Consider the following 12,445-nt stretch of genomic DNA (forward strand, 5'->3'; position numbering starts at 1 on the left):
CGTGATGGATTGATTATTTGCACAGCACTCTGAGTGCTATCCAAATGCTGCTTACTCATGTTTTCCCCACTACAAGACTATATCTTCATCACTAATAATTAACTGCTAATTACTGTTGCTGAGAATACCATGGTGGTGTTTACCACCTTATTTTTGATTTCAGTACAGATGCCTACTTAAAAGTTATGTAAATATATGAAATTACAGTACATTTTCCTAATGACCCTGCTATATCTGAGTTTGATCCTATTCAATTGTGACTAAGGTAATGAATAGTAACTAAAGATGAACTCTTTTCTGTAGAACTACATAGACAGTTTCCATTGTACTCTCAACACTTAAATCATGAAATGTAGAGAAGCCATTCTAAGCAGGATACAGCTGGGTCAAAAGACTGCTGATGCCAATTATGCTTCGTACATAATAATGCACATTTTACCTATTTGGAAAAAAAATTCACATTTATTTACTGTCAAACAGGTGTTAAACTTTACACTGGATATTAGTGATGGGCTCATTATTAACAGGTTTACACAAAGGGATGAAAAAAGCAGAATTTTGTTGAAACAATTTACATTTCATTAGAATTTTATCATAAAATAAATTAATTACTAAATATAGGCAGAAGGAATATGGAAGAGTAATAGTTATGTTTTATTTATCTTTTTAAAGGACAGGCACCTTTTATTCACGAGAAAGCTTGTGAGAAGTGTCCAGTGTCCCCTTTACCCCCTACCACCCAACACTGATTAAAGAATGAACAGGGAATTGAGTTACAATCTTTGTTAGCTATACCAAATTTGTGCAAGGCTTGGCATAATTGGTTTCTAAAACAATTTTCTCCCCAAATTATGTTTTTGGCAATAAAAATTAAAAAAAAAAAAAGAATAAAAACTAACTTGTCAAAGCAGAACACTGTTTACAGTGAAAAATAAGTGAAAACGGGTAGAACTTGCATTTTTAACATACTACCGTACTATGAACAGAGTGTAAGAAAAACAGCTTATAACATATGTGCAACCAAGAGCTTTTCACAATATTTTCTTCAAACTCTTTAAAATTATTTTTTATGACAATTATATTTCAGTTGGACACAAATGTATTTATTTTACCCTAGCAATAGAACAAAATATAATTTCTTTAGCCATTTTTTCATGAGAACGGTTCATTGTACAGTTGAGGAAATATATGAAATAAGGCCTGTGGCTTGATTGCTAGTGGTTAGACATGTATTCAATCTTTGCCTTAATGGAAAAGATTTGCAGTGAACTGCAAACTGATGCAGAATATCTCTCCTGCTTTTGCAAGTCTTGTCAGGAATAGTAAGGTACAGTAAATTTGTCCCACAGGATTTTAGAGCCTACGCCTTGTATATAATACAATGTAGGCCTAGAAAAAAAAATGGTGCAGCCATATTTACAAATTTAGTTCACAAACTGCTGCAGTAAAATGGCTGGAAAGTGTTTATTTTTCTTTTTTTTTTTTCACAATTTTGTTAAATTCAGCAGCAGAAGATATCTTAAAATACCTTGTTGGTATTTTTTTTTCTTTGTAACAAATAATTCATTTTAGTATACTCTGTGTATATACAAAGTTTTTGTTTTATAAAAATTCACAGAACTGCGAGGTCCAGTCATCCCCGTTACACCGGAGAACCACAGGGTCAACAGAATTGTCTCTTCAAGCAGATACGAGGGAGCCTGCACAGGGCCAATTAAGTCTTTTAATACTTGTACGTGGCCTTTAATATTTCTTTGCTACACTATTAAAGGCTTGTCACTAGCTGCATTTGTCCTTCTCTAACATCCCCTTCTGGAATACATCCTTCCTTGTTAATGGGAATTATATAGCCGTCGCTATTACCCCTGCTGATTTGATAGTACATCTGAAGCTGATGGCCAGCTCCTAGATTTGGCATGCTCTTGTAGTAAATGTCCTCATTTTCACTCCTCCTGGAGGGAGAGAGATCTTCTTCAACGTCGGGGCTGCTCTCTGGATACGGAGAGTCTCTGAGATTGGGCATGCTTGTGTAAAGAGAGTCTCTGTTGGGGGACTGGAGGTGGTCGTCAGCCTCGGCTGTCAGTTGTGAGACGTAGCTGTCGGTTCCCTCGGTCTTCACTTTCTTCTGGGGCTGGTACAGAAGGGAGTGAGTCCGCTGAGGAATGAGCGGGGCCTCAAGCTCTTTGTGGTGGAGTTCCAGCCCAGGGGTGTCGCTGTGCATCAAAGATGAGGCATCTGCCACGATGGCGTCATCTTCGCTACTGCTCCCGCCGATCACAGCCTTGGCTGGCAGCGTGCGCTCCAGGTTGTGGTTCTTGCTGCTGCCCCGCAGGTTGTTGTGCACTAATTCTGAAATGATCATTTTCTCAAAAGCAGTATCATTCAGGCTTAGTCCACAGTCTACAACTTGCACACTGTCATTATAGTCTCCGTTGCGCAATGAGTAGCTGTTGTTGAAATTACCATTTAGCGGTAGAGTATCCATGGCACTTGTATCCCTGGCATTGTTCAGTGAATGTCCTGAAACAGAAAAGGACAGCACTGGTTATTGTCTGATGTGCTTTTCATCGCTTTATTTTTTTTTCTTAAACAAATTCTTTAATGTAGTTCAGGACAAAGTTGTACTTGGAAGTAAGACTTGAGGAAAGTAAGGTTATTGAACATTCCCAAATGTAAACAGTTGCACACCTTATAGGAAAGATGCATTTAAAAATAGTAACATGTATTTCCTGTGGGGAATAGTGGCATTTTAATTTCTTAATTTATGTCAATTCTGTGACTCTTCCACAAGGAACTGTTCACTCCATGCCCTTGCATATGTAATGCAAAGCAATTCATTTGGAAACATCTATGTTTTGAAGTACACCACCATGATTTAGAAAAAGAAAATTAACAGAATTTGTCCTAAACGACACTAAATTAAAAAGGAATTAGATCACAGACATAACTGAAGGTAAATGTACAACATAAACCCACATAACTGGCAAGCAACTACTTTACTTAACAACATTTCTAACATTTTTCCTTTTTTTTTTTTTTGAGATGAAGTAAAGAAAAGAATGAAAAAAATGGATAAATACAAAGAATTTATGTTAAACAAGGACAGCCATCTTTCACACTACAGGGACCAGGGCCCACAAGCACCATCCAACAACACGATAGACAGCAGGTGGAATGACTCACTTTGGACAACTCACATCATGTCTGTCTGCTCAGGCTATCTGGCCTAAGAGTAGCTGATATATAAAAGAAAGTAAAATGATTTATTGTAACATGATGAAGAATTACTGAGCTTCTCAGCAACTTAGTCAGAGCAAGGGTTCAGCAAATTAGATTACGAAGCAATAACAGCTTTTCTTTTCCCACTTAATGTAATTTTTTTGCACTAATATTCTGTCTGCCAACAATGGCCCCAGGCTTCTAAAGGTCAAAGTTTGCCTGCAGTCTGCATCAGTCACAGTGACAGCACTGAATGAACCAGAATAGTTAATTAAGAGTTAGGCCCACAGTTACCATGGGCATGGAAGTCAAATGCAGAAATGTTAGGAATTTCTGTAAGTATGGGTCACAGAAATTAAACCAAAGAATAAATATTAGTTGTGGAATGGGAAGAGGAAATCAGCCATGGCTGATATCTCATAGCTGCTGGAGAGATGACAGATTGGGTAAGTCTGCTAGAAACATGAAAAGAAGTTAAGGGGGAAAAAAAATGAAGTCTTATGATGATTAAGGTCTTTATGTTTTTGATTTTGGCTTTTCTTTTTTTTTCTTTTTCTTTTTTTTTTTTTTTTGGGGAGTGGGGGCACAGTAAAGAAAAGGATTTCCTATAGACACAAAGACATGTAAACTATGACAGCACAGTGCTTCCCAAGCAAAGGAAAAAAAAAAAAAAGAAAAAAAAAGAAAGAAAAAACTTTGAAAGAAACTGAAGAGTCTGAACCATGGAAAGTCGAATGGTTAGAGCATTCCTAGAAAATCACTTTATCTACAGATATGTCTAGAAGTAAAGAAAGAATGGAGTGACTTTACTGAAATGAGACTGACCACTGTGAGGCTGCTGCATTATATGCAAGGCTTGGAGGAGTATAAGAAAAAGTTGTTTTGGAAAAGATTATGTATTTTCCTGTGGTTTTTTTGTTTGTTTTATTTTGTTTTTCATAATTAAAGCTGCAGCTTATCCTAGAAAATTCAATCTTCTCTGGAAAATATTGTTTTCAATTAAAAAGTAATTGCATTTTCTCAATAAAAGATTTTTGTCTTCAACTTTAGAAAATAGAGTAATAATCTCCAAATAAATTCTAAGTAATTTGCAAATCATTTTGTATTGTTGTTATTGTTAGCTCCTCTTCATGTGTATTGATTTAAACAGTGATGAGGGTTGTTTGAAAGGTCTCTTTAAGCTTTGATTAAACAATTTTGTAGTTCTGCAATTTCATATATGTTCCAAGATTTTTCTTGCAATGGATTTAGCTGCTCAGAACATATGGCATTTATAAAAGTAGACAACACATGGACCACATGCTGGCATTCATTTCCCTCATGAAAGTGATTTAATTCTATAATTTTAATTCTCTTTTTTTTTTCTAAACAGATACCAAAATATATCTGATAATCCAAAATGAGTTTTCTATGATACACTGCAGAGTTAAGCATGCTAGAATATATTTAAATTGGTTTGATGAGGCAAATTTTGTTGCCCATGATCAGGTAATTCATTTGAAATCTTTCCATAGCCTGTAGCAAGATTACTGTGGGAATGTAAAAATATAAGTAAATTGTTAAGTATTTCGGCTTGACACTGCTTTGGTTTTAAACAGCAAATTATTTCAGCATTGCATAACTTCTGTTACCAATAGGGTTTGCTACAGACCTCATGTTGTTTTCCAAAAAGCAGTATGCAAGTACTTTTTGAATGTGGAAACATTTCATTTGCAAATTGTGAACCACTTGCCCGCTGAGTCTACTTCATGACCGCTAGTTATGTTTTAATTGTGCCCATTAAAAATCATGCTGAAAAAATTTACATTTGATAGGCAAAGTTAAGTTTTACTCCCATACTTGTCTCTCTGTAGGTTGCTAGAGGAAAGCATAAGGAAAGTAAGAAAACAAGAGAATGAAAATAGAAACTACAGTACAGTTAAAAAAGAAACTTGAAATAAAAACTGGAAACAAGGTTTTATGAGCTCTTTACCAAAGATTTATCGTTCCAGTTACACTAAAGTGATCTTATGACTCATCTAACAGTAACTGCTAGATATTTACTGATGAATTGCACTGTAGTTAAAAAAAGCAACTAGGTACTGTAACAACAAAACATTAGGTAAGTGATGACACCCTTTATTCATTCAGAACTAAACTGTTCTAACTGTTAATCTCATGATTTTCCTAAAGGAAATGATCTACCATAAAGCTGCACTATACTATAGGTCTGTTTGACGCTGGATACAATTTTCTACACTGGAGTATCCAAAGGTGTCAAGATGCCTTGCACTGCTTTGGTATCTAATCTGTTCCATGAGCAGGTTTTTCTCAGCAAGCTTTCGAGTCAACCTTACATTGCATAGACATGATACCTCTAAGTGATATATATCTTGAAGATGGGCTCTCGGACCATGTGATGTCAGTCCTGTAATAGTATATTAAGATTTATGCCACCTGTGTTAAAAACATGGATAATTATTGGTAAATACTGTTATGGCAAAGGCATTACTATAATATAGTGCAGTTTTACAAGCTGACAGGCAATACTGTATTTCTCAAACTGACAGAAATTCAGAATGTATAGCTAGGGTATTGCAACTTGAGTTTCTATCTAGGGAAAAGAAGGGATTTGGAGCAAGCCAAGAAAAGCGGTTTTACTCAGGAAGTATAAGCACACCTGGTGAGTTAAACACAGGAGCTGAAGGGGCATTACATACAACAGTTTCAGCGAGCAATGTGTTATAGGGGTTGTTAGTGCCGTGTGGTCGAAGAAGAGGGTTTGTTAGTAGGTAATTGCCAGTCATTCCTAAAGCAAAAGAAACAGAAAAAAAGTCAGTTCTTTGATTTTATTCTGACAATTTCAATAAAGAATATTTTTTATTCATCATGAATCATGTAGAACTTGTCAAATGTAATTCATTTGAAAATTTCTGAATGTATTTGAGCTATGTATTTAAAATGGGAGTAGGAAAATATAGTTAGATTCCAGTAATTCACAGGTGCTGTCCAAATCCCCAAAGTAAACATCTGGTGAGAGTGACATTTACTAATGTATACAAAATCACTGTTACACAAGAATTAAATGTGTAGAGATCAAGGTACCACATAAAGCTATTGTAACTTCTAAAATGATATTATGGAACACTTCTGCCCAGAATTGAGAGAACTGAATTTCTTGAATTTAAATGCACTGAAAAATCTCTTATGATGGATCAGAGCTGTTATTCACTTTATGACAAACACACAGAGAGTGGAAGGGAATTGCTGTTTTCAAACAGACAGTGGATGACAAACTGCAAGCATATCCTAGTATATGCAAAAGTATGCATGCTGAGGGGAAAGCAAATTTATCTGCCAGGTTTTAAAAAAAGAATTCCTTGAATGACAACTGTTCTTTAAACAAGCAGTTTACAAACAGTGTAACATGAAGCAAGATACTACAGGAGTGAACAGATTTTTTAGAACACAGTTTACATGTTAGTGCAATACCATTTAAACAATTCAGAAGAATTAGAAACAAAAAATAAGCATCATTTGAAAACTAAAAAGTCTATTAGCTCTGATTTCTAGTTACCAGAAGAATAATTGTTTGGAAAATTGACACACACACACACACAGGAAAAAAATAAAAATAAAAATGAAAAACTGCTATTTAAAACTTACTTTAAACACTTCATTAAAGTAAAATTCTACTTCCTTTTCTATTGCATTGCACAGCAATGTATCAGGATCAGTGTATCATAGACCCAAGTACAACTAAAGAGCCAACTATATTTTTATACTGTATTTTTATTTGGCAATAGAAAAGGCAGTATATATTTCAAATATTAATGCTTTTGTACTACCATAGATACTTGGTAGTTCAAAGAAGCAGAAAATTCTAAGATTCAGAGACTTATTGCCTGATTATGCCAATGTTATTTGAAAGTTTATACCAGTGAACAACTAAGAAAGTTTTTATCATAGCTTTTTTCAGTTGTTATCTACTTACTACTAGAAATACTAACTCAAATACATTTAGACTTTTTTTTTGTGTAATATGTTTAATCTTGGTTTGAATTATTACCTGTAATTTATAGTTAGAGAATTTTGTTATTCAATCCAAGTATTTTGCCACCTTTAAAACCTTGAATTTTATGAAATGACACTTGCCAATAATTACCAAACTACCCTTACATGTATGTATCACTAAGATAGCAAAACTATTATAATTGAATCATGACAATATCAATTTTTTCTAGTCATGACAGAGTATCTCAGGTGACTTGAGACTGGAGTTCCAAAGCAGGGAGAAAATTCCAAGATCTGTGCTCAACTCTGAATTACCTGAGGTTGCAGCCTGAGCAGAGCATACCTTGGGAGACAGAGAAATCAAACCAGGATGAAATCCCAGACTTTTATCTGGGATTCTGGCATATCTATGGGGTTTTAATAAATGAAAAAAAAAAAAACGCTACTTAGGAAAAATTAGTTAATTTTGGTTTTGCCAGAGGATAATAATGATTCAGATGGGGAGCAGTGAGACACACAAGTCTCACCCACCTTTATACACCAAACAGCAAAAGTAGGATCATGCTTTTTGAAATTTTCTCTTTTGCAAAGTACCACACTTTTTACTTCCAAAATAAATATGAGTTAAGTACAGGTCCCAACCACTGAATCTCTAAAAAAGCAAAAGGGAGGAAAATTTGCCAGCCATGGTTCATGGGAGCTTTACAGCAGCCCTGACGGTAGTGAATTTTCTATTTGCAACTTTCTGAGTTGTGCAGGAACTGGTCAGAACTACGTGTTCTTCTCTTAAGGATGTGAGTGGAAGAATAAGCTGTGAGCTTAGCTTGCACAGAGCAGCCTTTCCCTCCATTACTTAGCTTAAACTGCTTTAAAAAAAAAAAAAACAAGGAGAAGGGGAGAAAGGAAGGGACATTCTATCTTGGTTAATACCCTTGTCTTCTAACTGGATATGAAAATGAAGTTACAGATTTCAAAGTCTATTTGAGATAAAGAAATTTGAAGTTCTGGCTTCTCTGTGCCTGATTATGGATTCTATCCCACGTGACAGGTACAATGCTCTTTGAAATAAAAAAGATAAATGCTTTACAGACATCTTTTGCATAGAAATGATATCAATTAGATTTCACTGGGAAAATTTCTGCACCTAAAAATCATAGTCAAATACGCATTAAAATGTTACTGCACTCATATTTCTGTTTCAGATTTAACCTATAAAGGTTAGGAAGGATTTAAAATTATGATCTTGCTTTTAAGTTAAATTATTGATGAAACTTATTTAAATACACTCCCACAAATGGAGGAATTCAACTTATATAGTGGGGGCCAGCTGAGGGAAAATGGTTTTAAAATGTGCTGGTGGATGAGTTTAAAACTCTGTTTTCAGAGAACATTTGTTCCAGATTTTTTTTCAACACATTCTTTTCAATTCTTCTGTGTTAAATTAAATGATATAAAATCTGTATAAAATTTAAGTCTTCCAGAACTGAAATGTTCCCAGTGACTGACCTTGATTAAGCGTTGAAGTGCTGTTGATGTCACCTGAGATAAAAGAAGATTCAGATTGTTTTCTCACAGTGTCATTCCACATCCTCCTTATACGACTCTGTTAACATAAAGCAATAAGACAGAAGCATGGTAAGTCACAGAAAGATTTTTTCTGAATTATGTGCTATTATGTAGAGTATTTGTATTTCTTTTGGCCTAAAGTAAGCCATTCTAGCACAGAGCGAAATTCCATCTTTTGTTATTAAAACTCTAATTTATTAAATTTAATTTAGATGAAACATGATGGTATAAAGTTTCCACTAAACCAGCCCCTAATTACAAGAAAAAATAAGGTGTTTGCTTTAGACCAAACCAAAAGGAAATCTTTAAATAGAAATCAATTCAAGTATATACAAGTATGTATTTGCCATCTAAATGATAATAACGAGAAGACAATTAGTACTTCTGATTGCAACACATCTCAGTAGGCCTTTTATAAATAAGGTTAATTAAAAATTGCTGTCAAAATCTTTGTTACCTGAGTGCCGGAGGAATATCGAGCACTAGTTCTTGTCGTTGATGCCTTCACTGAACTGTGAGGACTCTCAGTTGGTAGTCCACCACAGCAGTAAGAATGTCGGAAGCATTTCCCATATTCCTTACGTACCTAAGAGGACATAAAAACACTTAGCGCAAAAAATAGTGTCAAATATCTCCACTGGCAAAAAGACATGAATTTTGCATTGAAAATACTCAACTGTTTTTCAAGCAAATGGGTAATTCTTGTCTATTGAAATGCTGGCCATTAACAAAATCAGATATTCTACCTTACTCAGTGGCAGCCAGCCAGGATTTTTGAACAGATTTCCAAAGTACACATGTACTTCATTCAGATGTGTTTGAATAATTGTTACTGAGTTATTATGGGATTATTTTTGTCTTCATATTGTAGATTAATATAGTTAAGTTTACCTGAACTGAACGTTGGATGAAAACAGTCCTTTTTGTATTAGCTTTTAGTACATAAACCATAGAAAGCTCTTCTTCCCATCCTAGCATGCAAGAGGGGCTGAGGTAACTAATCTTTGTGTTTCTTGACACTACCCATTTAAGTTATCCTTTCCATAAAAGGGTGTTGAGGTGATCGGACTCTAAATTGCAAGGACTATATAAAAAAGTTTTCATATAAAGTTAGGTTGGGTAACTCAAACAGTTACTAGTTCATTGGTCACACCTGCTTCAGGTTTATGCGAGGCTCACAACCACCACTGCCCCCTCCCACCACAGAGCCAGCTGCAGTCATGGGGGCACCAGCAGGGCCTCTGAGCCGGAATTTGAAACACAAAGGCTGAGAGCTGAAGCATCTTTCGCTTTTAGGACCAAAAAATAAAATCCTTGTCTTTGCTGACCCTAGAAGTCTGAACACACTTGATGAGTGTGTTCAAACAAGACTTTTCTTGATAGAGTAACAGAACTGGTGGTTTTCTTTGTTTCTTTGATTGTGTTTTTGTATTTGACCTGCATTTATTCACCGTCTGTTTCCAATGAACTACTGGAAACTTTCGTTTTGTAATTTATACATATTAACATTGTCATAGAAGTAATCAGAATATACAAGTGCACACACATCTTGGCAACATGACAGCATCAGTGAAAGAAAACATTGGATAAAACTTGTAAAGATGCTAAGTCTAAATTCATAAATCTTCCACCAGATACTTGGTAATCCAAGAGTTTCATCTATATTAATGAGACTCCTAAGTTTCTCTGAGAATTGAGGTTTCAGCTAATCTGTAAATTCTGCTTGGCCTACAAAATATATGGGACAGAAAATAAAGTTATGTGTATGTAAAACCAAAAAAGGGGAAAGGGGAAAATGCAAAAAATTCATACTGTAGATTTGTCTATTCCATGTGCTTTTTTCAGTATTTCAAGAACTTTGATCATGGAATACATAATGTGATATTTCTACAAACCACAACAAGGATGAGGAAACTTTGAATGGTTAGTGCCTTAATTTCAATCTAGGGATAGCAACTCAATTTTCTTAAGTATATTTCACATATTTTAAGTGAACCGCTACCTACATCAGCACAAAACACACATTTACAAAAATTAAAATAGAAATGTGTGGACACAGAATTATAATCTTGAATTTTGTATTCTGAAAAATATAAATTTATATATATCATCACTAGAGGGTATAACACCTAAGAAAATACATTCCTGAACATTAATGGACATTAAATGCTTCAAAACACTATATAGTAGAGACAATAGCAATCAAAACTATATTTTCACCCAAATACCACCCTCCAGGGCTGGTTTTGCCTAATGCCTATATTGCTGTGAATGTACATTATCTGTCAGTACTGTGCATTCCTCTGTCATTATTTCTAAATTATAGCTTGTTGGAAACTGATGGAAGCAACAGCACTATCATCCTGTCAGAACTGGAAACATAATAGTTTTCACTTTCACAATTCTATTTCTCTGTTCAATTTAGTGACCAACTAGTAATAAAAGAATAAAAAGACTACATTAGCTATGCAGACAGAGGATAGGATGATATCCAGTCAAAGGCATCAAAACTTAAAAATCTTAAATGGCAGCTTTAACATTCTTTCAGGTATAAATCTTATTGCTCCAGGTTATGCTTTTTCACACTTGACTGGTATATTAATATTGCTTTTTGCTGACTCTACTTAATATAAAAACAATGCACAGCTGTAAAAAGAAATAAAAAAGGAATCTGTTTTTGATTTTCAAGTCCAATACAAGTGGTAAAAAGGGCAACATTATGTGAAATCCTAATCTAGAAATTTGCATTTTGAAAATGTTTGCATTTTCTTCTTTCTCTTCTTTTCTTAATCTCCTCTCTAAGTGTGATTTTGTTCTCTCAAAATGAGAGCAGCGCCATGTTCATCTGGATAAAATCCTTTCTGTCTCACAGATCTTTCCCTAAAACGTGTCTGAAAGCCATTATCTACAACAAATCTAGAGACACTGATACTCTTAGAGCTGGTATAGTTTAGAACACGCAAGAATGTGATTTTGCCCTTACACAGCAATGCTTTATGCAATGATCTCAAACCACTTTATAAATATCAGTTAATTATGTCTCTGGTGAGCTAATTATAATGGGAGTTAATAACTGCTAGGTCTCCTGCCTAAAACTGGTAAAAATGTTTAGAACCTAAATATTGCAAATTGGGTATTTCCAAATGAAGGATTTATTGCATTTTGTCCTATGCTATGTGGTTTGTGATTTTTTTGACGTTTACCCTTCCCCTCTCCTCTCAACTCTTTATTTTCATTTGCCATGCCTTCTATGAGCAGTTTTCTTTCATCCTTCACTGAAGCATCTCTAAGGCATCCATAGAAACATTCTCCATTCTCAGTCTGGGGAAGAAAAGGGGAGCAGAAAACCCCAAGAGAATCCCACCTAGCTGCACCCTTCACTTCCTTCTCTCCTGTCCGTTCCTCTCTCCCCTGTAAGCTTTCTGTCTCCACAGCAGATATGCTCTGTATGGACCCCACTGTTCCCAATGGGAAAAAGGGAGCAGAACTAATTTAGCACATCCCTTCATCCGGGAAGGAGCTTGCCACGAGATTACAGTTTTTCCAGTTAAGAACACTTAGCTGTTGGATTGCTGGGGGAGGCAAACACTTGAAAAGAAGTAGTTATGCTGGCGTATTTAGAAAATTGTCCCCGTTAGCAGTTGTCTACTGTTAATGACTACTTTTT

General features: G+C 35.1%; 1 protein-coding gene across 28 annotated transcripts in view; it reads right to left on the minus strand.

Moving 5' to 3' along the window:
- Positions 1 to 442: 442 nt before the first annotated feature.
- Positions 443 to 12,445, minus strand: part of ADGRL2 (adhesion G protein-coupled receptor L2) — a 386,104-nt gene continuing 374,101 nt past the window's right edge. For 6 of the 28 annotated variants that reach the window (XM_067001837.1, XM_048059177.2, XM_067001841.1 and 3 more), the window contains 5 exons: positions 9,236 to 9,364; positions 8,719 to 8,815; positions 5,879 to 6,007; positions 5,059 to 5,076; positions 443 to 2,520 (listed from right to left, as the gene is read on the minus strand). In XM_067001837.1, coding sequence (XP_066857938.1) covers positions 1,766 to 2,520; positions 5,059 to 5,076; positions 5,879 to 6,007; positions 8,719 to 8,815; positions 9,236 to 9,364 — 1,128 coding nt within the window. In that variant the 3' untranslated portion in view covers positions 443 to 1,765. Of the gene's footprint in view, positions 2,521 to 3,183; positions 3,237 to 5,058; positions 5,077 to 5,573; positions 5,656 to 5,878; positions 6,008 to 8,718; positions 8,816 to 9,235; positions 9,365 to 12,445 lie in introns of all 28 variants that reach the window. The other 22 variants (XM_067001845.1, XM_067001843.1, XM_048059176.2 and 19 more) reach the window with 11 other exon arrangements.

The sequence above is a fragment of the Anser cygnoides genome, chromosome 8 (genome assembly GCF_040182565.1).
Source record: "Anser cygnoides isolate HZ-2024a breed goose chromosome 8, Taihu_goose_T2T_genome, whole genome shotgun sequence".
NCBI lineage: Eukaryota > Metazoa > Chordata > Aves > Anseriformes > Anatidae > Anser > Anser cygnoides.